The sequence below is a fragment of the Apis mellifera genome, linkage group LG2 (assembly GCF_003254395.2).
Source record: "Apis mellifera strain DH4 linkage group LG2, Amel_HAv3.1, whole genome shotgun sequence".
In the NCBI taxonomy this organism is placed as follows: Eukaryota; Metazoa; Arthropoda; class Insecta; order Hymenoptera; family Apidae; genus Apis; species Apis mellifera.
Genome location: NC_037639.1, coordinates 380168 through 407908, shown reverse-complemented (window position 1 = coordinate 407908; position 27741 = coordinate 380168). Strand labels below are relative to the sequence as shown.

Genomic DNA, 27741 nt, shown 5'->3' with positions numbered 1-27741 from the left:
TTAGATATTGCGAGAGAAGGATGTGTTATCGTTGTCTGTTAAGAAATATGACGTTAATTAAGATACTCGATCAATAATAATTATTTTTAAATTATCATTCGAAATAAATTTTTGAAATATAATAAAGGAGCAAAAATATGTTGAAAATGAATTTAATAGTTTGAAGTAATACTTGATTATGAAAACAACAAATCTTTTTATAAAATTTAATAAATTGTTTAAAATCGTGTTTCGAAACATGTAAAGTTGAAACTTTTTTGTTTCTAGAGCTATAATTATATTGATGAAAAATTTCTATAATCGATATTAAATTTCACTTTTAATGTAGATTAATAAAATGATGATTTTAGAGGTCGATTATATAATAATACAATTATCAAATTACAATTATTAAATAAATACAATAAATAATGCATTTTTGTAAATTTTTGTACTGAATTGTAAAAAATAGAAATATAAGAAGATTATATTGCTTAAATTGAAGAAAATATTCACAAATCCATAAACTCAAATCTTTGATTCTCGAGGAAAAATATAAAATCAGAATAACAAATCTGAATCCGAGAAATGAAAACAAACGTACGTAAAAATAGCGTCGCCAACACGACGAAAATATTTGACGGGGATGGCGAAAGAAAATTGTAAAAGTGTCCAACGCGTTGAAAATAAGAAGGAAAAAAAAAAAAAGGAAAAGAGAAAAATACGAATCGTTATCCATTCATAGGCGAACAACAAATCGGTGGATTGTAGGCTGTCTATAAAACTACAACGACCGATTTCACCGTGAAATAGTAATAAGCCGCGGCTAAAGTGGAAGTGGAATAAAAAAAAAAGAAAAGAAAAAGAAGAAGAGAAAAAAAGAAAGAAAGAAGTGGGCCGAGGAGAAGATGGAAAATGGAAACGCAGACGAGCAACGACCGGGCAGATGTTTCGAGGATCTCCTCCATGGATTTTCGCGGGGATGGCGCTCTCCACGAGTGCAATCGTAATTAACCGCTTTTCAGTGTCTCTCCCGCATGAAAAATACTGCAGCTTGCATAAGTAAGTGGGCGTAAAAGGGACGTGTCAAGCCGAGCTTTTCGCGGCAAACATTTCTCTTCCCCTGATTTTGCTTCTAACTCCCCCCCTCCCTCCTCTCCTCCACTTTAATCCCGGAAGCGGTGAATGCGATAAAAAGGGAAGGGAAGGGAAGAAACGGTGATCGATGAATAAAAAACCGAGCTTAACAAGTTGGAAATTATAACTTTCTGCGTGAATCGGCTCTCGGTTTTGATTGAAACAGGGATATAATGAATGGAGGAGTAAAATGATGTGACGGGAATAAGGGATGAATTCGAGGTTAAATTCGAGAAAATTGCGCGTTTGAAATTGAGAAAGTAGCCAAGATGCTCTTACATGCAGCGAAACAATTTTGCTTAATGAATTGTATTTGAGGAAAATCGATCAAAAATTATTATTATTTTTCATAATTGCAAATAAAATATTGTCATCGTTTATAAAATATTTATCGAGCAACATTTCCTTAAATAATTACGAAATAATATTTTAAACTAACTAGAGTAATCACTTTACGTGTATCTAAAAGGATTATTGATTGTTTGTTATAATATTAATTATTTTAAAAAAAAAAATAAAGTATATTTCTTTCGTAAGATGAGAAAAATTCCAATTATCTCCAATTGGTTCCAATTATTCTTTTCACACGGTTATACGTAATAATAACTAATGGTAATAACTACAACTAACCATCCCTTATTTTGCATGTTGCGTGTTACAGCGTGTGACTGCCATCCGATCGGCGCTTCCGGAAAAACTTGTAACCAAAGCACCGGCCAATGCCCGTGTAAAGACGGCGTAACTGGCACTACTTGTAATAGATGCGCCAGAGGTTACCAACAGAGTAGATCGCATATCGCACCTTGCATCAGTGAGTATAGTTGTTAAATTTTTATAGCCTTTCACGCGTCTCTCTTTATCATTGTATAAAGAAAATACGAATTATGTTTACTTCCATGTATTTAATTACTAATTACATTGCTTCCATCGATGAAATTTTTGGAGGTTAAGAGTCGTTGTTTGATCGAGAAGGGAGTGATTGTTTTGTATTAATCCTGAATGAATTTATCTTTTATCGATTATTTATCGTTCGAGTATGAAACGAAGCATTGATAGCAAGTTGTTACGAAAAGTTTTCGAGAAAATTTAATTTGAGACTTTTCAACGGATTAATTATTGATTATATTTTACATTTGACAATGATTTAGAATCATCAATGACGATTATTACGAAATAAATACGACGATTGTGGAGGATTGCAAAATTATTTTTTCATTCCAATATATTATCATTTGCAAACACTTTACGTACCGTTAAATGACTAAATAAATAAACGATTCAACGTTGTTTGTTAAGTTTGCAACGAGGCAACGATTTTAAGCAACGAGTGCACGTAGTGCGAGTTCTAATATAATGTAACCGTAGGATGAAGCGGGATGAAAAATGAAAAATAAAAAGTAAAAATATAATAGACGTGTGTATAAAACGGCAAAAGCGGAGAGATTTTTAAAAGAAGATTTTTACAACATGCATTCATCAATATTCTATTTTCAGTTTCCCATAAAAGTTAATAAAAAAAAGGTAGTACGTAAAAATGAATATACAATGGAACTTTAAAAATCACGAGTAGCGTGAACGTTCTATGCTTTTTTAGCTCTCTCTCTCTATTTTATTTCTTTATATGCATAATAAAAGAATGCGTACATTTTTCAATAGCAATAGTTTGCGTGAAAAAGATAATATTCCTATATTTCATTCTCGTGTACTCTCTTATCCTAATTTCATATATAATATTGAAAAGATATTAATCGTTTCTTAAATCGTTGTTCAGAATTATAATTTTTTCTTCCTTTTTTCAAAAACTACTTTACAAACAAATGTCAAAGTCGCGTGGAAAATTTAGTTGACGTTTGAACTTGATCATACGTCAGTTGTCACAAAGTAAACGATTATCAACCACTTTTGCAACGCGTCGTCGACGATCTAACAATAAGTTGACTAGCAGACTTGATTATTTCCACCATATCGCCCTACGCCATGTTCTATATAAAGTTTACCCTGATTTATTGCGAGCAACCTTGTATACTTTCATCGTGTTGTGAGATGAAATAAAAAAATTTGTAAAGAATAATATTAATCTTGTAGATTAAAAATAATATAAGAGAATATATAATTTACTTAGAAATATGTGAAGTAAAATTCTTTCTAAAATTTCAAATCAAGAGAATGTAGGAAAAATATTATTAGATTTAAATTTCAAACATTTAATTGATTTGGACAAAATATAATTTTCAGAAAAGATAGATTTACTTAGAAATATGCGAAGTAAAATTCTTTCTAAAATTTCAAATCAAGAGAATGTAGGAAAAATATTATTAGATTTAAATTTCAAACATTTAATTTGATTTGGACAAAATATAATTTTCAGAAAAGATAGATTTACTTAGAAATATGCGAAGTAAAATTCTTTCTAAAATTTCAAATCAAGAGAATGTAGGAAAAATATTATTAGATTTAAATTTCAAACATTTAATTGATTTGGACAAAATATAATTTTCAGAAAAGATAGATTTACTTAGAAATATGCGAAGTAAAATTCTTTCTAAAATTTCAAATCAAGAGAATATAGGAAAAATATTAAATTTAAATTTCAAACATTTGATTGATTTGGACAAAATATAATTTTCAGAAAAGATATAATACTTTTGTATTCTTGGCTTACTTTTCATACGTTTCGATTCTAATAAAATTTTCCTAGAAAAAAATTCTCCAAATATTTTATACACTTTTACATGATGATTAACAAAATATCAGAGAATTTTCCTGTATATATATATATTTCTTCCAATTTACGCGAAACGTAAAAAGTTTTCCAATGAATTTTAAAAATCCAATTATTGCAAAGTCATCACGATGAAAAATGGTAACATCCAGCCAATTGGGAAACCTCGTTGTTACGTACACACTGTATCTAATGAAACGCACGGGCAGAAATTCTTTCCAACGTTTCATTAACGGTTCAAACAGCGCGAAGGAGCGGCCAGGAGAAAGTAAAAAAAAAAAAAAGAGCAGAAAATTTTCGACCGTCCTGTTTTTAGAAGCGATCGATCGATCAATTTGAGGAGGAGGAGAGAGCCTGTTATCGCTCGATCGCGAGCCCCAATTAGGCAAAATTTGCGAAAGAGGAGAGCGTTGTGTACCCTTTTAGAAGAGAGCTGCACGAATTCACATTTATTCTCTTTCTTCTCGTAGAAATACCGAGAGTTGTGCAGACTCAAGGCACGGCCGGCGAGGAGAGCGGGGAGCACGAAGACGACGACGACGATCGCGGTTACGACGGACGAGCCGGTGAGTAAATGTCAAGCCGATGCAACGTGTGAATCTGCTTTCTTGTCTTTCGATTTTTTTCTCCTTTTTTAACGTACAATTATTCGAGATCTTTTGCGGATAAACGAATAGAAATTATTATCTCGTCAGTTTTTGGACAAAGAGATGTTGAAATAAATCGAAAGATCGTATTTCATTCAATATATTTGAGTTGTCGTTTAAGATAAAAGTGACTTTCAAGTAGAAAGATGTATCTTAATTTTTCATTTTTTATTCCATAAAACCACCGATTACTTTTTTCTGCACTACGACCTCGATACATAACCTCGATGTCCAAGTCGAGCATATTTTTTTAATTTGAAATATTTCATTGGAACACAATTTGAATAAAATAAATTCATTAATTATAAATTCATTCATTTCTTTCCAATATCTTGCAATAACAGTTTCAAAAATCTCTTTTGTATAATCCTATAATGTACAATGAAATTGTAAATAAAGTGTTAATAATTATTGCACGTTCGAAACGATATTTTATTTCATACACTTTCTAATAAAGTGTTATTAAAATAAAATTATTTTTATATAAATATAAAATATTGAACACTATAGGGAAGCTTAATTGTTAAATTACTTCAAGTACATCTTATTATACAACCAATTATCGTTTAATAATTAAATTGGGAGAAATATGCGATGCAAAATCTTAATTGAGAAATACATACGAAAGATATCTAATGGCAAAGGAATCTGACTTATTCGTAATTTCCGCTGTAATAATTCCCATAAGCAGAAACACATACTCGCGTATATGAGAAAATGTAGAGAAGGGAGCAGCAAGTTTATACTGCTACAAACTTCCTTGCCGTGTTGCAATATGGAATGTAAGCACAATATTAATTTGGCAGACGGAGAGAGAGAGAGAGAGAGGGAGAGAGGGAGGAGGGGTTGGAATGTCTAGCCGCTTGGTCGCAGCCTCTCAGCCACCCTAATAGCTTAATTAAAGCTACCCTCACTTGCAGTTTGCCCATTTGCTCCAAGTTTCCAACGGCCTACTTGTATGCCGGTGTATAAGCATTAAGGAAAAAAGTTTACCATTTTTATTCCTGCGTTTTCGTACACAGTTAGTTGTAAAAATACATTGTAAAATTTGAAATATCGTTGCAAGGAACGTATAATCGTATAAATCCGATAATCTTTTTTCGATAAAACTTTCTTTCCGAACAATGAACTAGTTGGTCGAACTGGGACACGTTTTAACAAAGCAGTGTTTGTTAAACTCGTTAACGAGGTAAAAAAAAGAAAAATGACCTTTTTTGCACACACTTTTTCACAATTATAAAATTGCAAAAAAGTAAACTTGACGATATTAGATCGTAAGTCATTTTAAAAAAGAGTCAGTTTTAATAAAATTATTTTAAATGTTGATTTTCATTTTTTTTTAAATTTTAATAATTATTTATTCTTTTCTATCGTATATATATTTTTAATATCGATAAAATTTAATTTTACAAAAATTCTTTTTTGTAAAATTTGTAATTTATCGATTAATTATATACAGTGAAATTAAATATTACATTCACGGTGATATATTCGTGTTTTATAATCTTTTATATATATATACATTTTACCTTATCTTCATCATTTATGCGTTAACTCTATTCCATCTGATAACATTACTAAGCTTGAACTTGAATAAGCATTATTATCAAAAGAAACACGTTTCAGTATAGCAAGTATAAATAACAATGTATTATCCACCGTAGACACGTTCAATAGTTGGATCAAATATCATATCATTGCCTCGAGGTTCCAGTTACTCCTACTATTACATATTACCATCTCGATGCAATAATTTGCGGATAAAGAGGAGTTCAACTTTGCGAGAGGAGATACAGTCATTGTCGCCGATAAATGATGCATTTCCTTCGAATAAAACCCACAGCTGCATTTACGAACAGTATTGTTATTAAGCAAGAACAAAGAAGCGTAAATGCGGCCGGGTACAAACAGCTCCCTATGCAATTTACGTCCTCTCGTGCATAATGTCCATAATTACCAACAATATCATTTCTTTTTCTCAATCGGTCGGTATTTTCGAGCGATACCGACAATATCGATCGAGCGTATCTTTTTGCAAGCGTGTCTATCCTTTATGAATTTTATACATTACACATTTCAACGTCTCTATAAAATCGATTTTATATAATATCCGTTTAAAAGTACGTTATCCAGAATATTTAGAATGTCTAAATGTAATCATTGCATGTAAAAATTGTATCGGTTTCCTTTTTTAGGTTATAAAATTGATATCACGTAACAATTATTACGAATGTTGTAAAGTAAAATTGTTAAGAATTATCCTTTTCACCTAATATTAGTCCTAAAAAAAAACACTTTAACACTTAAAGTTTTCATCTATCGAGACTATCCAACGTAATCTCTCTTCGTTTACCAGCTCTCTCTCTCTCCTTTCAATAAGTATCTTTCTCTCTTTCCCCCTCTTTTCCTTTTTCTTCTCCTTCTGCGATAGTGGCGACGAGTGAACGCAATGGAACAGAAGGGTCGGTTCCCAAGTTATTATTATTTAGCCGCAGATATACATTCGTACTCCTTTAATGGACCGACATTTACTTCCACGCGTCTTCGATGTACACTCACACACGTGGATCCATTCGGAGATTATTCGGCTGTGCTGGCTCGAGCAAAGGAAAACTCTCGACGGGGCAACTGAATGCCGTACAAGTACCAAAACCGTCATCGAGCCCGCCGGTTTTATGCTCAAGTAGAATTGCACTCTTTTCGATGACGAGTACGTAATACGTACGTACATTCCCGGCCATAAGTCACCGAATATTTAACTATACTTTTAGTGAAACTGTTTTATCCATTGAATATATAAGATGTATAATTGCAACCAGAGGATGATTCTACGTGAAGAAATAGGTTAAAAATATAGAATAAAATTTGAAGAATTTTCAGAATTCGTAAAGTTAATTATTCGTTATTGGAATAAATTTTAATTATTATAAATAAATAGAATATATAAGATGCATAATTGCAACCAAAGGATGATTCTACGTGAAGAAATAGGTTAAAAATATTAGGTTAAACATTTGATAATAATAGAATAAAATTTGAAGAATTTTCAGAGTTCGTAAAGTTAATTATTCGTTATTGGAATACATTTTAATTATTATAAATAAATAGAATATATAAGATGCATAATTGCAACCAGAGGATGATTCTACGTGAAGAAATAGGTTGAAAATATAGAATAAAATTTGAAGAATTTTCAGAGTTCGTAAAGTTAATTATTCGTTATTGGAATACATTTTAATTATTATAAATAAATAGAATATATAAGATACATAATTGCAGAGGATGATTCTACGTGAAGAAATAGGTTAAAAATATAGAATAAAATTTGAAGAATTTTCAGAGTTCGTAAATTATTCGTTATTGGAATAAATTTTAATTATTATAAATAAATAGAATATATAAGATGCATAATTGCAACCAGAGGATGATTCTACGTGAAAAAATACGTTAAAAATATAGAATAAAATTTGAAGAATTTTCAGAATTCGAAAAGTTAGTTATTCGTTGTTATAATAAATTTTTTTCATTTAAAAATTAGTTCTCGATTCGTTTAATGATATATAAGGAAATGTTTACTTTTTATTTTTACATTCGTTGAAAGAAATAAATTGAATTTGAGACGTATAACATCTTAATCTTATTTTTCATCGTTTCTTATTTTCAGTTTCAAATTTTTATTTTTATATAAACATTACAATTCTGATATGATACATTAATTGACTGATTAATTAAATGTATTATAAAAAGACATTGTATTTCGATAATCTTAATGTAATTTATTATTTTTATTATTTTAATCTATCGAGTAAAGTAATTTTTTATAGCAGAAAGCTACAAATACTCTTACTTTTTCAAGATAAAATTATACGATTATTGCAAAGTAGATGGAAAAAAAATTTAAAAATTATATATTTAAGAGAAAAGAAAAATCAAAAATTAAAATTGGCAAATGTTCAACTTGTAGACGAGAGTGTACACTTACATGTAACGTAAGTTGTTCGTAATGTGGGATATTTGTCTGTGAACTTTACAATCGGTCGTTCATTCGATAATCAATAACGTTCGAGTGTGTTTCATGATGAACTAACCGACATGCAATAATTTGAAATAAAAAACAAGGGATCTGATTTAATCTGATCCCAGATGTAAAAATATTTGTTTCATCTTTTATTTAAAATTGCAAACATATCCTTGAAATAAAATATTTACAAAATTAAAAGATTGTACTCATTTTATTTGAAAAGCTTTAAAATTGGCTCATTCAAAATTTCATCTGTCCAATCACATCTATTTGATAATAATTCTTTATTGACATTAGAATAATCAAAATGAAATAATCTTAGTTAATTATATTTTTAATTATTGAAATTTATTTAAAAATTGATTAAAGTAATCAAAAGATTGGAAAAAGAGTTATATTTAGGATAACGAAGAATAATAATCTTATAAAGATTAAATTGGCTCATTCAAAATTTCATTTGTCCAATCACATCCATTCGATAATAATTCTTTATTGACATTAGAATAATCAAAATGATTTTATATTTTTTGCCTTAGAAAAAAAATTCTCACCTGACTTATACTTGAACTTTTTCCCATCTTAGTTAATTATATTTTTATTTTGAAATTTATTCAAAAATTGATTAAAGTAATCAAAAGATTGGGAAAAAGAGTTATATTTAGGATAACGAAGAATAATAATCTTATAAAGATTAAATTGGCTCATTCAAAATTTCATCATTTGATAATAATTCTTTATTAACATTAGAATAATCAAAATGATTTTATATTTTTTGCCTTAGAAAAAAAATTCTCACCTGACTTTTTCCCTTCTTAGTTAATTACATTTTTAATTATTTTGAAATTTATTTAAAAATTGATTAAAGTAATCAAAAGATTGGGAAAAGAGTTATATTTAGGATAACGAAGAATAATAATCTTATAAAGATTAAATTGGCTCATTCAAAATTTCATCTATCCAATCACATCCATTTGATAATAATTCTATATTAACATTAGAATAATCAAAATGATTTTATATTTTTTGCTTTAGAAAAAAAATTCTCATCTGACTTATACTTGAACTTTTTTCCATCTTAAGTTAATTATATTTTTATTTTGAAATTTATTTAAAAATTGATTAAAGTAATCAAAAGATTGAGAAAAGAGTTATATTTAGGATAACGAAGAATAATAATCTTATAAAGATTAAATTAGCTCATTCAAAATCACATCCATTTGATAATAATTCTTTATTGACATTAGAATAATCAAAATGAAATAGATTTTATATTTTTTGCCTTAAGAAAAAACCTATGAACTTTTTCCCATCTTAGTTAATTATATTTTTATTTTGAAATTTATTCAAAAATTGATTAAAGTAATCAAAAGATTGGAAAAAGAATTATATTTAGGATAACGAAGAATAATAATCTTATAAAGATTAAATTGGCTCATTCAAAATTTCATCTGTCCAATCATATCCATTTGATAATAATTCTTTATTAACATTAGAATAATCAAAATGATTTTATATTTTTTGCCTAGGAAAAAAAATTCTCACCTGATTTATACTTGAACTTTTTTCCATCTTAGTTAATTATATTTTTATTTTGAAATTTATTCAAAAATTGATTAAAGTAATTAAAAGATTGGAAAAAGAGTTATATTTAGGATAACGAAGAATAATAATCTTATAAAGATTAAATTGGCTCATTCAAAATTTCATCTGTCCAATCATTTGATAATAATTCTTTATTAACATTAGAATAATCAAAATGATTTTATATTTTTTGCCTTAGAAAAAAAATTCTCACCTGACTTTTTCCCTTCTTAGTTAATTACATTTTTAATTATTTTGAAATTTATTTAAAAATTGATTAAAGTAATCAAAAGATTGGGAAAAGAGTTATATTTAGGATAACGAAGAATAATAATCTTATAAAGATTAAATTGGCTCATTCAAAATTTCATCTGTCCAATCATTTGATAATAATTCTTTATTAACATTAGAATAATCAAAATGAAATAATCTTGGTTAATTATATTTTTAATTATTTTGAAATTTATTAAAAATTGAAGTAATCAAAAGATTGGGAAAAAGAGTTATATTTAGGATAACGAAGAATAATAATCTTATAAAGATTAAATTGGCTCATTCAAAATTTTATCTGTTCAATCATTTGATAATAATTCTATATTAACATTAGAATAATCAAAATGATTTTATATTTTTTGCTTTAGAAAAAAAATTCTCATCTGACTTATACTTGAACTTTTTTCTATCTTAAGTTAATTATATTTTTATTTTGAAATTTATTTAAAAATTGATTAAAGTAATCAAAAGATTGGGAAAAGAGTTATATTTAGGATAACGAAGAATAATAATCTTATAAAGATTAAATTGGCTCATTCAAAATTTCATCTGTCCAATCACATCCATTTGATATAATTCTATGACATTAGAATAATCAAAATGAAATAATCTTAGTTAATTATATTTTTATTTTGAAATTTGTTTAAAAATTGATTAAAGTAATCAAAAGATTGGAAAAAGAGTTATATTTAGGATAATAATCTTATAAAGATTAAATGTTTCAAAGTTAGATGGTAATAAATTATTTATACACGTTCACTTATGTACTCAATAATTTGATATCCAAAGACAGCTTGCCATTTGTAATACATGTGCTGTACATAACCACTTGGGAAAGTGAAGTTTGAACACTTTAATCCTTAATTTAATGGCCAGAATTTGTAAATTTCTCACACATCATAGTATTACCATCGCTAGAAAATATTGATTTTTTTAAAAAGACAATTCAGATGAACAGTTCCATTACAAATAGATTAAACAACAAATCGAATAGAAATCTGCTGAAACTAAACAAAGTATAACAATTTTCCCCTAAACAACTACGTTTTCAACGACGTTGCATCTTGTCAAACGCTCCTTTCTCTCCTTTTATCGCTCGAGATCGAGAAAATATCGTCCACCAGCGTTTCACCAGCGTGCCAATTAGTAGAGAAATAAAAGGTGTTGATACGAATTTGTCACGGTCCGAGGCGCCTGAACGATCGCACGATTTCCGGAATCGCGCATCCGAGCAACTCGTGGCGCGTGGGTGCGCGCAACGAGAATTACCCGCGTGGCTGCGCGCAGCATTAACATATAGATGCGATTCGTGACGCGAGATGCATACTCCCGATGCGCGCACACCTGCGTGCACGATGCTCTTATTCGTTGCTGAGAATAGCATCTGGAAAGGAGTATCCTCCAGCTACTAGTTTGCTGCAACGCTTATGAACAATGAGGCTGCAATGCTAAAAAGGGGATGCCCACGGCCATCCTCTGCCTGCCTCGCGTACGTGTAATAACACGTTCGTAAGCGTATCGCATCGAGGTGAGTTACGATTTCGAGCCGCGAAAATCTCGATGAAAAGAATAAAATTGATGCTGAAACGGAAACGCGTTAACTCTTTGTACTCTTATTGTACAAAAGTTGATAGTGGATTAGGATTAAATGATTGAATGAACATCTTAAATCTAATTGGAGATCTTCTTTTGTTATCTCTATGCATTTCCTTTTCTTCTTTTTTTTATGAAATTTGATTTCATAATGGGATATTATGATATCTGAATGCATTATAAAATGTTTGTCAGGTTAATTGAGATAATTCAAATTTTATATATTATAATTAGTCTCATTACCCATCTAAATTTTCTTCTGACATGTGTTAATAGGTTATGGAGCTTGGTAGAGTATTAGGCAAAACAATCATTCTCTTTTGACAAGTGTAATAGTAAATTGCAGAAAGTTTACGAGTGATGGCGTCGACTATTATCGTAATATTCCGTATCTGCAGGATGAAATCTGAGAGGAGAGAAAAATATTTGAACTCGTTCTTACTGCAACAATCTGGATAATCGAGAGAATGGCTGGTCGTTTAGAAATTTCTCTTTTCCTAATTTGTTTCTCTTTGTAATTACTTTGACAGAAAATTTTGCAATTGAACGTTTACTTATTTTGATATACGTGGATGTAAGAAGAAAGAGATATTTGTGTATTGTAAAGAATTTTCAAATTGCAATTTACTTGGATTATTTATGGAGAAAAGTATAAATAATATAAACAGGATGTTATTTAAATTATAAGTAATTTAAAAAGTGAAAAGATGAAAATAGAATATGATATTATTTTTATATAATTTTTTGTGTTTAGGATTAAAACAACTTGTACAATTTTATATTCTTCGTGACGTAAAATTACGTTCAGATAGATATTTTTCGAAATTGTTTCTAATATTAAAAAATATCTAATTAAAAAATCTAAAATTCTTGAAATCCTATAATTTTTATTTAAAATATTTTTCGTATTTTCCAAGATATTTGTCTTGAAGGAGAAATTAAAATCGTGTGTGCCAATTTTTTGGCTAATTTTTTTAATTAATTAAGAATCTTAATATTTCTTTTCATCTTCATTCGTCCATTTCTCTGTGATTTTTACAATATTTATTTTACAAATTTCAAATTTACTGCAGTAAATTTCAATTTTTTTTTAACGAATAATAAGTCTAAACTTTGAAGAAATTCACATGCACGATTGAACGATTGAATGTTCAAAGAAAGATAATAAAGATTCATTTGCAATTGCTTCACGATGCAGTAATGAAAATACCTTGCAGGAATAATAAAGGGCAGTATTAGGAATTTATACATGTTTTGAAGTTTAAAGTTTCAAAAATAACTGTGACTTGAAATAATTTTTTAAACGTTTCAATTTGATTACAAAATACAATTTCTTCATTTAAAAATATCAAATAATTACAATTATAAAGTTATCTCATAAATATACAATTTCTGCAGAATATAGTTAATCTTTGTTTGAATGTTAAGTTTGTACATCCTATTAATATAAAAATTTTATTATTTTATTATTATATTTATTATAAATAAAATTGTGGAATATATCGAAACAAGAACGTATTTAATTTGTTTTAATTTTCTTTCATTTTCATGAATTTAAATTAAATAAGTAAAAAAAATTGTTACTCGTTTCTCTGTGAAAAAAATTCACAGTTGCTGAAACTAAAATGAATGCATATTAACATTGAAAAGTCACAAGGAATTCATTAAAAATTACAAGAAATTGAAATTAATATGCATACATGTATATAAAAGATGTATTATAAGAAGTACTTAAAAAAAAAAACAAATTAATCGAATTTACTTGTATCTCTCATCCTCAAATATATTAATAATAATGTATATTCAATTAACAATAAATTTATTCAAATATACTCATATCATCAAATCAAAGAGAAATTATGAAACAAACTTTCTTTCGACTCTAATTTTTAATAAAAGAAACACACAATTGAATTATTGATGGTTTATAAAAAGCTAGTTTAAAATTTTTATCAGACAAGATGAGAAAAAGATAACCTAAAACTTGCTCGAATATTTTAAAATATTCGATTAAAATATTTGAAGATAATCGAGAAACCATTGTAACGTGTCAAAGAAGCATCGGTATGAAAGGAGCAGAAATAAACATGTTGTCTGGTTTACAAGGCGAGTTAATCTGCAGAGTGCTTACTGTACCGACGCGTGAAATTGCTTGTGCGTATGCGTTCGAATAAACGCCCACTAAGGGGTCCTTCCATTTCAGGAAACATAGTCCTGACACTGTTTGCACACCACATCGATTCGTTCTCTTTCCCGTTTTCTTCCTTTTCCACAATCATGGATGTATTTTAAAGTAGCCCTGACGATAGCTCCAAGATAAAAATCGATTTAAACGGGATTTAAACGGAAATTAGTTTATTATTCATTAAATTCATTCGTTTTTGAAAGGGATTTCTATTCTTTTTTTAAAATTAACAATTTTCTAAAAATTTTAGTTGCTCGTTTTCATTATCGTTTTAAAAGAAGATTTCATTAAATTATAAGAATATTTTTATTATTATTTTGAAATTTTGTAAAAACATTTGCATCAAGGAGTCCGCTATGATACTAAAAATATGATAGAAATGTTTTAAAAATCATAAAATATGTAAACATTTTGTTAGAACGAAAGTACTGCTCAAAGAATTTTTTTTTAAAAAGCATTTATTTTTATTTCCATGTTAAAATTTTTTAAAAATATCTAAAATTTTACATTTTTACATTTACAGAATTCTTGGTAAAAGATAAATAACCATATTTTTAAAAATTGCAGTATTTCTGCTTGGTCCTTATAGTATGAGAATTTTGTTAAAATTCTCATTGTATTTAATAAAAATACAAATTTTATTTATATATTTGATGCATATATTTTGTAGAACAACAAATGATTTAATATTGTAAAGATATTCAAGCAATGTACACTTTCAAGTTTCAAAAAAATCAATTGAATATAATAGCTTATTACAGCTAATAAATTATTGCATGTTAAATTTTAATTACTCAATTTTTCACTTATTTGATATTATATTGGCATTAAATATATTAAATTTGTATTTCTACTAATTGCAACAAATGTTTTATATGAGGAGACAATTCAATAAAAGTATCATTGAATCAAAATTAACATTAACTTTTATTTTATAAGTTGAAAAAAATATAATTAAAAATTTAATTATTTTTATTGTTCCATTTTATCTCTAATAATTTATATATAAAACCTATTTTCCTGAATTTTTAATTTATAATGCAATTTATAGTACAGATTTATTATTATTTTAAAGAATAATCATAATTTTTCAAAGCAACTTCAACTAAATAATTATATAATAAAATGTAATGATCCTATGTGTTAGAAGATAAATTAGAAATAATGATAAAAATAATTAAAAAATATATCCTCTACTTTAGAAAGATATCTAAATCTTGACAAAATTTTGAGAAATTATAAACAAATATATTTAAAAGAAGAAATCATTTTTTTACATAATTCAAATATATTTGCCAAATCTCATTTAGAATTTATCTTACCAATAAATAATTACTTAAATATAAAAAATTTAATGCCATTTAACTTTTTAAACGATAATAAAATTGAAATAAATAATAAATAAATATTAAAAATGTTGGAATAGAACAAGAATATAAGAAAATGAGAATAGAAGAAAAAACGTTGTTTCTACGTTATGTGAATTTGTTCGAGGAAAAAAATTTTGCTATATTTTCTTCTAAGCGGAAAGAATCTCGAAGGAAATGACCTTTCGCTTCGTCGGTGCGACGTACTTGTGATGAGCAATCGATCTGTTTTTCGTGGACTATTAAAGCTGAACACGCGTTTCGCCAAAGGGAACGTTTGACAGCATGATAAACTCAACGTGTTTCACCCCTTTCACGATTCACTATACCGTGAAATATATTGCCAACAATTCATTATTGCTTTCCCATAATTGATGAATTTTGAAAATAACAAAAGGAAGGAATTTAAAAATGTATGTTTTTGCCAAAAATATAAAAATTCAATCCCAAATTTCTCAAATTTTACTTTCTATTTAAATTCATTGGTAAGAATATCATCCTAATATTAATTTCAAAAATTGTATTAAGTAACTAAGAAACTTCATCTTTTTATAATAGAATAACATTTCTAAGAGATTATCACTAATGTAAAAGAGAGTATATTACTCAAATCTTTATTATTATCTGCATTTAACCATATAAGAAGAAAATATTATTATTTGAAACGATAGATATTTGATTTATATACAGAGAATATATGCAATAATTAAAAGGAAACAAACTTAATTAATTATTCCTTTAAAATACTTATAGTATTATTATTACATCAATATGATTTTCTTTTCTTTTTTGATTTCATGATTTGGTCATCAATATTTATGAATTCATTTATAAAGTAAGATAATTCCTGATTCGTTTAATATTAATCATCCTTATTATTCTAGCTAAGGATTTTCGGTGACACGTAGATGGAACGAGACAAGTTTAGGGAAAGTTTCGCGATATTAGAAGCTGAGGCGCGACTTGGAGTAATGGAAGTTGAATCGGAGGGGTGAGGGGAAGGTCAATTAGTCTTGATTTAAATTAGCTACGGCGGCTGGTAATTAACTTTGGTTTAGGGCCTAACCGGTAAGCCTGTACTGTAATAATGAAGATAATTATTGCCATAGAAGATATATATCTTTTAGGGATGTTTCCAAATATATGCGCTCTAATAAATAATAACAGGTTCGCCAAATCTGTAATCTAAAAACTTTTCTTAAGTTTAAGTTAATAAATATATATTGTAATCAGATAAAATAAAGAAAATTTTGTGTGAAAGGAAAACGTAAGATAAATGTTTATTTATTTTAAATAATTAAATATTTCTATTTTGATTGAAAAAGAAGAAAGAAAAATTTGGATTCCGATTTTAATTTTATAAAAATTAAAATTTAGAAAAATGAGAAAATTCTTCTTTATTTTTATTTACAAATTATCGTCCAAATTGAATAATAATAACTTTCGATGATAAATAATAAAAATATATTCGAAAAATATAAATAAATATATAAAAATATAAATAATATATAAAAAAATATAAATGAATTAATATTTCATGATGCAAAAGCTTTTCAAAAATATTGATTTTTATACTCCATGCTATGTTATTATATTATCAATTATAATTATATCGTTTCTAGTATTTTGAATTAAAATCATTACCAAATAAAATTAAACAACTAGAGATAGAAATTAAAAATAAAATATTATTAAAAACAAAAAGAAAAAAAAGAAATATCTTATTGAATTTTATTTGAAAATCTCCATATGTATTTTAATATATAATAATAATGTTAGAACATTCCATTATCATATTGTTTCTAATATTTTGAGCATTACCAAATAAAATTGAACAACTACATAGAAATTAAAAATAAAATATTACTAAGAATAGAGAAAAAAGAAAAAAGAAACATCTTATTGAATTTTATTCGAAAATTGATCTCCATATGTATTTTAACGTATAATAACAATGTTATGTTAGAACAATGTTCATTATCATATTATATCCTTTATTAAGTATTAAGTATTTGAAATTTTCAAAAAAAAAAAAATTAGAACATTCCATTATCATATTGTATTGTTTCTAGTATTTTGAGCATTATCAAATAAAATTGAACAACTAGATAGAACAATTAGATAGAAACATCTTATTGAATTTTATTCGAAAATTGATCTCCATATGTATTTTAAAATATAATAGCAATGTTATGTTAGAACAATGTTCATTATCATATTATATTCTTTATTAAGTATTAAGTATTTGAAATTTTCAAAAAAAAAAAAAAAAATTAAAACATTCCATTATCATATTGTATCGTTTCTAGTATTTTGATCATTATCAAATAAAATTGAACAACTAGATAGAAATTAAAAACAAAAAGAAAAAAAAAACATTTTATTGAATTTTATTCGAAAATTGTTGTCCATATGTATTTTAAAATATAATAGCAATGTTAGAACATTCCATTATCATATTGTATCGCTTCTAGTATTTTGAGCATTACCAAATAAAATTGAACAACTAGATAGAACAATTAGATAGAAACATCTTATTGAATTTTATTCGAAAATTGATCTCCATATGTATTTTAAAATATAATAGCAATGTTATGTTAGAACAATGTTCATTATCATATTATATCCTTTATTAAATATTAAGTATTTGAAATTTTCAAAAAAAAAAAAAAATTAGAACATTGCATTATTATATTGTATTGTTTCTAATATTTTGAGCATTACCAAATAAAATTGAACAACTAATTATAATAGATTAAAAATAAAAAAAAAAAAGAAACATTTTATTGAATTCTATTCGAAAATTGATCTCCATATTTTAACATATAATAACAATATTATGTAAGAACAATGTTCATTATCATATTATATCTTTTATTAAGTATATACCTTGCACATACTTTGGTTATTTGAAATTTTCAAAAAAAAAAAAAAGAAATTTCAATTGTAACAATTATCAATTTCCTCGAATATAATCACACGACGATACAATTCGTTGCGCATTTTCTTATTAATTATCGAGATACGTTCGTGGATGAACTCGAACGTGTCAAATTTCAAATTCGAAACTCATTACCGCGTACAATGACAGATAAATGTCCGCGTAAATTTCGTTTAAAATGGTAGGCCATGATCAAAGTCATTTAATTTCGTCGTGAAAGTACCTCGCGTTAAGAGCACCGTTTAACCTTGGTTGGGGGCGTTTCAAAAGGTAGTCGCACGAAAAACCGTAGATTCTCTTACACTGTCACGACTGGCAAGCACCCACGCGTCCATTAAAATCCCACTCGGCCGCCGTAAGATGCTTAGGGTGCCTCGTAAGCCATGCACCGAGGCCCTTTTATAATTAAGACGTTACTTTACGACTACCTAGCGTGTATCCTGTGCATTTAAAAGAATATTTAGAAGAGAAAAACGGCTTCTTTGCCAAAAAAATCTCTTTCTTCTTACGAGATGACCCATTTAGTGAAATTTATTCCATTTTAACCGATCGGTTGTTGCATGAAACTGACCTGGACTTCTTCAAATTGGATTATTTTAAAATTGTCTCTCGATTATATAATTATCGTTAGAGAGACGATTTATTTTTTGAATTTTTTGCTATTGTTATTTATTGATTTCGATGAAAGTAATTAGTTTTTTTTCTTTTATTATTATTTTGTCCTTCTGACGCATTATTACACGCTTGTCACGGTTATTATTGTATTTATCGTTTAATACGTATATATATTTCGAAGGTTACGCTCAGAAAACAAGTTTTCTTTTTTATTAGGAAGTAAACGTTATTTCTTGAAATGATCGATTCTTTAATTCGCCATTTTTCTCAAATTCCTTCGATTAATTAAAAATAAAGAACATTCAATCTCGATTGAAATGTTAAATATTACTTATTATTATTGAATAATAAATGGTTTATTTTAATTAGCGAAAATTATTATTCGAAATTTAAATTTTATCACAGGAATCAGTCATGAACATCTAATGCATATTTCCTTTAGTCTTTAATCTCTCGACTAGAAATCAAGGTTTCATCATTTCCATTTTCACGATAAGACTCTTCAGTCTGTTATGAATATATTATAGTTTTTTATATCTGTGATATGCGCGAATACGTAATTTCATTCATTTCGTTCATTTCCGTGGCGATCCAATTGGAGAATTTATTTCATTTCAATGATTGTATGTTTTAGATTTATTTACAATAAAATTCATTTGCAATAATTTTTAAAAGTACATTAAAATTATCACATTTGGACAATTTGAAAAATGAATATTTCTATCAACGCAACAAAATCTAAAATCTATCATTCATAAAAGTATTCCCAAATCAAAATTAATTGTATACAATGTTTTATATCAATAAAGTATATAAAAGTAAAATAAAAATGATTATGGTATTTTATTTATTTTATAAATTATTATTTATTGGAATATTTTTTCGAAACCTATATGAAAATAAAAAAAATAATTGACAAAAAAAGTCTATTTTTATTGATTTTCCATTTTTTATTTTATATTAATTTAAAAAAATTAGAAAAATAATCAGAAAAATGAGAAATTTAATAAAAGTTTCAAGATATAAGAAATAATTTAATCGATCATTTGCAACAATTTCATACTTTTTAAATATCAAAATATAAATTATATAAATTAGAAATGTGACACTCAAAACTTTAAAATTCTTTGAAATTTAAAAAATTTCCAGCTTGTGTTGCGAAATAATTCAGATAATAAAAAAATAATTTGTTGTAATTTACAAAAATGTTACAACAATATGAATTTATTTTTATTTAACTAATAATTATTCAATTGAAATTGTTTGCAAATCAAATATTAAAGTTTTTTAAAATATTAATTTTAACAAACATACCTCACAATACTTACTGTTCGTAAAACAAAAACGAAAAGAAAGAAGAAAATAGAAAAAAAAAAATTCTCCTAGATTTTCTTCTCTTCGAGCACACGAAAAAAAAAAAAGAAATCTATCCATCCATATTCAATTAATCACGCGAGATCATCAGAAAAAGATGCACGATATAATAAAATCATAGAGGATTGCGGTTGCGTCTGACTTTTGGTCCGTAACATTGGATTTAGGTGGTTTGTCCGGTGATTGCAATGTACCCATTGCGACTCGTTGCGGCGAAGAGAGCAACGGACATCAGCGGCATCTATCGATCGAATCGCTCGATCGGAAAGCGGACCTTACGGTTTAGACACGTTCGACGGCAAAGCTATTCGGTTGATACCGGATTGGCACGAGTTAATCGACACAAAGGACGTCTCGTTAGTCAGAATTAAACGGATTATGGTCCGAGGCCTCTGCCATCACGATCGATTCGTGCCAGCTACCCCGCATATCCAGTTTGCTTTCGATTCGCTATTTCTCATTTCGTAATTCGGTTAATCGATTCGGTGCTATGCTTAACGAGTCTATCTACGAAATTCTTTTACCATCGTAGCGATTAAGTAACCGTTTACGTTTTCCATAAAAACAATTACGCGAATGAAAAAAAAATATCGGTAAGGTAGAACATCGAATTGTCCGAACGTCGGTTATTATTAATCGATTATCCAGAAAATCATTCATTTCAATGAATTTGTCTCCTAATCGTTATCTTTTTCTACATATATAATTGATCATTTCTATATCCACTTTTTAATACTCGTTGAAATAATTTTAATACGAAAAATGTAAAAACGATATTTACATATTTAAAATTAAAAAAAAAATTAAATGTCGAATCCATTTCTACCGATTTATTTATAAAAGTAAAAAGTTTTTAATCCTTTGAATATCCATTAATTTTAATCCAGAGAGATCATTTGATAAAATTTATGAAAATTTACTTAAAATCCTAAAGATTCCTATGATAAACTTTTATAAATTCCATTATTCTTAAAACTTAACTCGAGTCAAGAAATTTAATTTTCAAAAATAAGTACGCAAACAATATAATTGTACGTAAAAAATATAAAATATAGAAATGAAGAGTCACGTTTGCGCGAAATATCAACATCTGGGGGATGCAACGTCCTTTCCATTACTTTGTTTGACGGTATTTGAAAATTTTTGAAATATCGGCAGACAAGTTGGAAACGTGACTGTGGCTTTACGTACGGGCGTAGAATTTTCATTATTTTTCAGCGGATAACGCGCGCGCCAACCCGTCTACCGACGGGAGCATCGATTGAATTTCAAACAAAATTCAAATTACGTTTAATTTGGTTAGCCAACGAACAAGCGAAAGCGAAGTGGAGCGAAACGCGTGTGTACCGGTTGCGTGCAGTTCGGATTCGTAGTTCGGGGGATTCGGTACGTTATACGGATTCTATTATCGACCTGCAGCCACGGTTCATTAAAACGGCATAAAATTTACGAATGGAAATGCGCTCTTTCCGTAAACACTCCATCTTTGCTTGTTTGTATTTTTATAATAGTTTTTACTATCGATTCGCTTGACGCAGCCATCATGAAGAAGTAACGAATGGAGGAATACGTTTTAACGTTTCGTATTATCGATATTACAAGACGACAGGATAAAATGGCAAAATGTTTATAAGAAGTAAAATGAAAATAATACTCGTGAGATTGGTTTGAAAATAAAAAACTGTTTTAATCAAAAAACATTTAATTTCGTCTTTCATTTTCAATTCTTGTTTTTTTTTTTTTTTAATATACTTAAAAATTAAAAAGAAAATCTTATTTCAAAGATCTGCATGGAATTATTACGAGGATTAAAATATATCGATACTTTTTGTTTTTATAAATATATTTTCTCAAATAAAAGAAAATAATTTGGAATTATTTTAAATATTATTCGAATGTATTTCTTTTGACAATAATTTTGTGTTTCATTTTCAATTCTTATTCTTTTTTCCTAATATAAAAATTAAATTAAAAATTAAAAAGAAAATCCTATTTCAAAGATCTGCATGGAATTATTACGAGGACTAAAATATATCAATAGTTTTTGTTTTTATAAATATATTTTCTCGAAAGAAAGAAAATATAATTTGAAATTATTTTAGTACTAATTGAGGATGTAAGATGGCGTTGAAAAATATTATTCGAATGTATTTCTTTTAACAATAAAAAAAGATAATAATTTATTTATTGAAAATAAATATACTTAACTTATTATTTCTTCTTTATTTTTTTAATGTTCTCTAAATAATTTTCCATTATGAAAATTTTGAAATATGAAAAAAAAAAATTTTTATCACGATATTACGTTAAAAATATGTGCAGTCGTGCATTGTTTTCTAATTTCATCTGCTAACAAGACAACAAAAATTTTTTCAACTTCATTACATTTCTAATAATTTTTATAATTACTCTTATATCGCTTAAAATTAATACTTTTTTCTTCGATGCATTCTAAAATACATGTATTACGTACGCTCTTGGTTAAAGATTATTAATTATGGCCAGGTTAAGAATAACTGGACATATTCCAGTTAAAATTAATTGCGCTACTCGGAGACACGGATACGTTGTACGCTGACCATGCTGTTTGAGATAATAGATGGATATTGCGGCTAGATAATAAATGGATAAACGTAACCACAGCTGTCACCGATAATGGACTGTATCAAGTGTTGGAGGAATAAGAAAACTGGAAGCTGGCTTCTATTTAACCGAGTTTAACCAAAAAAAAAAAAAAAAAGAAAGAAAGAAAAGAGAATTAATTAATAGTATAATATATTATATGATAAATAAGGAATGAAATTATTATCCCATAGTTTAATTTTTTAAATATTGTTAGTATCTATTATTTTTCACTGATGAATTAATCTTTATTATGATATATTCAATGATAAAAGAAACAATGTATTGTAGAATTATATCAGAAATTTTCAATTTTACAATAATTATACACTTGTTAAATAAAAAAATAAATAAGACACGTAATATAATTTTGTAACAAAGGAATAAGTTAGAGATTATGCTACATTTATAATTATATTATTTGCTTTTTCGCAAAGAATTATTTATTTTGAATATAATTACGAATTTATATCAAAATTGATAATTATGATATTTCCAATTTGAAGAAAGTTGTATTTTGGAAATATTATAAGTGATAAATAAATTAATTTATAATTTGTATTAATTTGTAATACAGATACTCTTTGTCGATTCTTAACATCTCTTTACTTGTATTTAATTATTAAAAATCCTTTTTTTATCCTCTTCTGGCATTTCAAAGCACACAATTCTTTATGCAGGACCAAATATGGCCGACCGATGGATTTTTCCAATAGACCTGATTTCTTTTAATTGTCGAATCCTTTCTCTTTCACAACTTTCACTTAAAATTACGATGCTACGTTACTACATAATGTGTATTGTGAGAAGAATTTTTTTTTTAAATCTGATATATAAATTGTTTATAATTTTTGTAATAATGCAATGAAAATCTGCAATGATACATCTCAAAGTCAATCAAATATGTAAGATTATGAAAAAAATTTTCTTTTAAATTTTTTATCATGAAATATTAATACTATAAATATCAGTAAGTAACTTGAATTATTTTAAATATCTTGAATTAATTTTTTTTTAATTTTTGGATTCTATAGAACATACATAAAGAATTATGAAATTTTTTTGAAAAGATCTTTCCATAATAATTCCATGTAGATCTCTTGTTTGTAAGAATATTTATTTCAAAATTAAAAAATTAAATGAATGATAAAATAGATATCAATTATAATCAAATACTCAAATTTTATTTAAAAAAGAGATATTATAGCTACTTTCAGCAAAAGTATAAATGTAAATAAAGTTTTGTAATATATAAGATTTGAGATACTTTTTATTAAATCTTTAGATGTATATGATAAATATATAAATTTTTAAATACTTGATTTTCATCAAACACAAATTAATTTTTTAAAATAGTTATAACAAACTAAAACTAGATTCTAATCCAATATTTTATATTTTGTTACAGACCAATGTGGAAAATGTCGAGCCAGCACCAAGAGATTAAACCTAAACAAGTATTGCAAAAGAGATTATGGTAAGTACAAATTGCAAAATGCCATTATTAAAGAAAAAAATATTCTCTGATAGCAATGGCGTGAAAAATGATGTGACTCCATTTTCTAAATTTATTTTTTTATGTATTTTACAAATTCAGATATTTCCTTATAGACTTATTTTCGTGAAAACTTTTTATTTAGCATCAAAAATATAATACAAATATTTTTAAAAGAAGGAAATTTCTTTCTAATTTCTTAAACATTTAAATATCCTTTAAATAACGATACTTTTTAATTATTCAAATTATTCTTCCACTCATTGCTGACTCTTGTTCATTAATATTAGCATAATCGTACATTTAAATCTCATCAATGAAATTAATAGAACTTATTATTACCTATTACGCTTATTTCCGATTTATTTTCTTCGATCGATAAAGCAAATAATATCTCTCTAGACTTGTGGTCGCACAAGCGAAATGATAAATAGTGCTACATATGGCACGAAATAAGTTTATTCGTTGCACCATAAAGGATACTGGTTTGTCAACATTCATAGACGAGGTAACCATAAATAGAACAGCTCTTTTTATCTTCTCGTATATCGAAATAAGCAAAAAGGTTAAAAATAACCTTTAAATTGTATCCTTTCTTAACTTAATTCGGAAATAAATCATGAAAAAAAAAAACAAAAAATTAAAAAGAGAGAAAAAATATTTCAATTTTTACAATTATAATTATCGTATAAATTTCTTCACTTTTTTTCTCTTTTTTTTTATTCAGCTATTCTGGGCAGAATAACAGACAGGCACAAAAAGAACGATGGCTCCTCGGCTGGAACAAGCGTTTCCGGTTCGGTCTGGATCCGCTTCACTTTGAACGTTGATTTCATATATAAAAAATCCCCGAATTCGAGGATTCGCCGTGGCGATGTGTTCCTTTACGTGCATTCGGCTGATCTGGCCTGTAGATGCCCGAAAATCAAGCCAAATAGGTGAGTTATTCGTCTATAATGACATCTTTATTTCCTAAAATATCTTTTTAATTATCGAACGAAAACGAAATAATTAAATCAATTGATTAAACCAAATTTAGAAAATTAGATCTTAAACTATGCTCGATAAAGAGACATCATTTTTTCCAATATATGTGTATAAATATGTATTATTTCTTATTTTTGTTTCCTGAATTAATATTTACAACATTGATTGCAAAAAAAAAAACAACTCCATAAATGGATGACCAGAACCACGTGCCTTATCCGGTATTCGTTGATCAACTTTTCCTCGGCTGTGTACATTTTCTTTGCTGTTTAAAACTTGAAACGAACGGTAAAAACAGCAATATTATCTCTCTACCTATGTAACTTCTTTTAACATCCGTATTTCGTTGAAATTTGAAATGCTAGATAACGTTATAAATTGTACAATTTAACCGATATTTCGATGAGAATATTGGAAATAGCTTACAGAGAATATTGTGACGATACTTAATAACACAATTTAAAATTAAAATTTTAATTCTCAATAAAAGAAAAGATGTACTTTTTAAAAAAAGGAAATAAGTTCGAGTTTCCAAAGTTTATGAAAGATTCTGAAAAACCAATGCCAATCAATCTTCTCTTCAAAAAATTATTTCGTATTATAATCTGGAAAGAATGATAAACGACGATTAAAAAAAAAAACCAATCAATTTCCAGGTCGTACTTGATTCTTGGCCAAGAGAGCGACGGTGGGGGTCAAGGTGGGCTGACGGTGACGCAGAGGTCGATCGTGATCGAGTGGCGCGACGAGTGGCATCGTAGAATGCGACGTTTCCAACGGAGGGCGAAATCGTGCCATTGAACTAATTCTCATCGCACCGAGGAAAATTAGACGAGGGGAAAGAGGGGAGGATGAAGCGAGCAGCGGAGTGGACGGAGAGGGGAGTGGAGGGGAGAAGAGAGGCAAGCGAGAGAGATAGAGAAAGAGGAGAGAGAGAGAGAGAAAAATAACAAGATAGAAGCTTAAAACCTTTTGCTCGTATATGTATTTAGAAAAAAAAAGGTGCACATTCATTTTCAAAAACTGCCAATAGTAATGTAACTAATATACCAATTATATCCAACTTCTCACGCACGAATATAAAAATACTCTCGACGACGTCCTAAGATTAATGATAAGTAAACGAAGAAACGTAAAAGCGTGGAGTGAAATGTAAGTGAGAGATGCGCGAACCGAAACTTTTTTCTGTGTTTTTTTTTTCTATTTTCCCCCCTTAAGTTGTACAGAAACTTATAATTTATTCAGAGATCGTGATTAAAATAAATTAATTGAACATCTGTATAGAAGATTATAAACATCTGTTTATAACCTTTATTCCATCATTTTTATTTCGATTATTTCGTTTCTTCTTCTATTATTTTTTTGATAAATAATTTGATGATGATAATTTTATATTTTATATCTTATCATTTCGACATTTGTTTGAAATATCTATTCAAAAAAAGATAAAAAATCTTTTAAATTATTCGAGCTTTTATTTTGTTCTTATTATATACATTAAAATTGTTTTTACAACAATTGAGTAAGAATTATAACACGATGACTCATTTTTAATAAATTTACATTTATACACGATATATATATAGTATTTTGAGTAAGTGTACATAGATTGATTTTTTTTAATATAAAATTTCAGTTGGTAAGTTTTAGATATTTTATACTTCTTCTATATAGAAATTCGTGTCTTTGAACAAACGATATTTATTATTTTTGTAAAAAATGTACCTGTTATTTTTTAAAACGGTAACATTTTTAATAATACACGATAAAAGAAAATTTATCGTATCGTAATGTGTATTAAAAAACTTCGTTTATTTTATAAATTTAAGAAAAGAAAAAAAAAATTAATTTCTCACCTGCATTTCATCGAAGAACAAAAAATGCAATATGTTGTACTAAATTAGACTTAGCATTTATATCGACATATACATTTCCTATACATTTATAATTTATATATATATATATATATATATATTTCCCTTTCTATTAATGCTGTAATTGTAAACCAAAAGAAACTAGGATTGTACTTTGTCGAATAACGAAGGAAAGAAAAAAAAAAAAAAATGTTACGTTTCGTAACTTATAATTCGTAAATTGATTTTTTATACGCGTTTACGAATCTAATGTTTTTCGTCCTCCTTGCTCAAAACACGCGAGAAACGCACGAGTGAATAAGAAATACACGTCACACGTTGTAACGAA

At 27.1% G+C, this 27741-nt stretch overlaps 1 protein-coding gene across 1 annotated transcript in view; it reads left to right on the top strand.

Annotated features, from left to right (window-relative positions):
* The window catches only part of LOC724319 (netrin-A-like), a 172920-nt gene extending 146067 nt beyond the window's left edge, over positions 1-26853 (top strand). Inside the window, exons 3-7 of the mRNA XM_026439195.1 lie at positions 1778-1927; positions 4309-4404; positions 24466-24534; positions 25280-25490; positions 26196-26853. Of these exons, the coding sequence (XP_026294980.1) occupies positions 1778-1927; positions 4309-4404; positions 24466-24534; positions 25280-25490; positions 26196-26340 (671 nt within the window). The 3' untranslated portion in view covers positions 26341-26853. The remainder of the gene's footprint in view (positions 1-1777; positions 1928-4308; positions 4405-24465; positions 24535-25279; positions 25491-26195) is intronic.
* Positions 26854-27741: the final 888 nt, after the last annotated feature.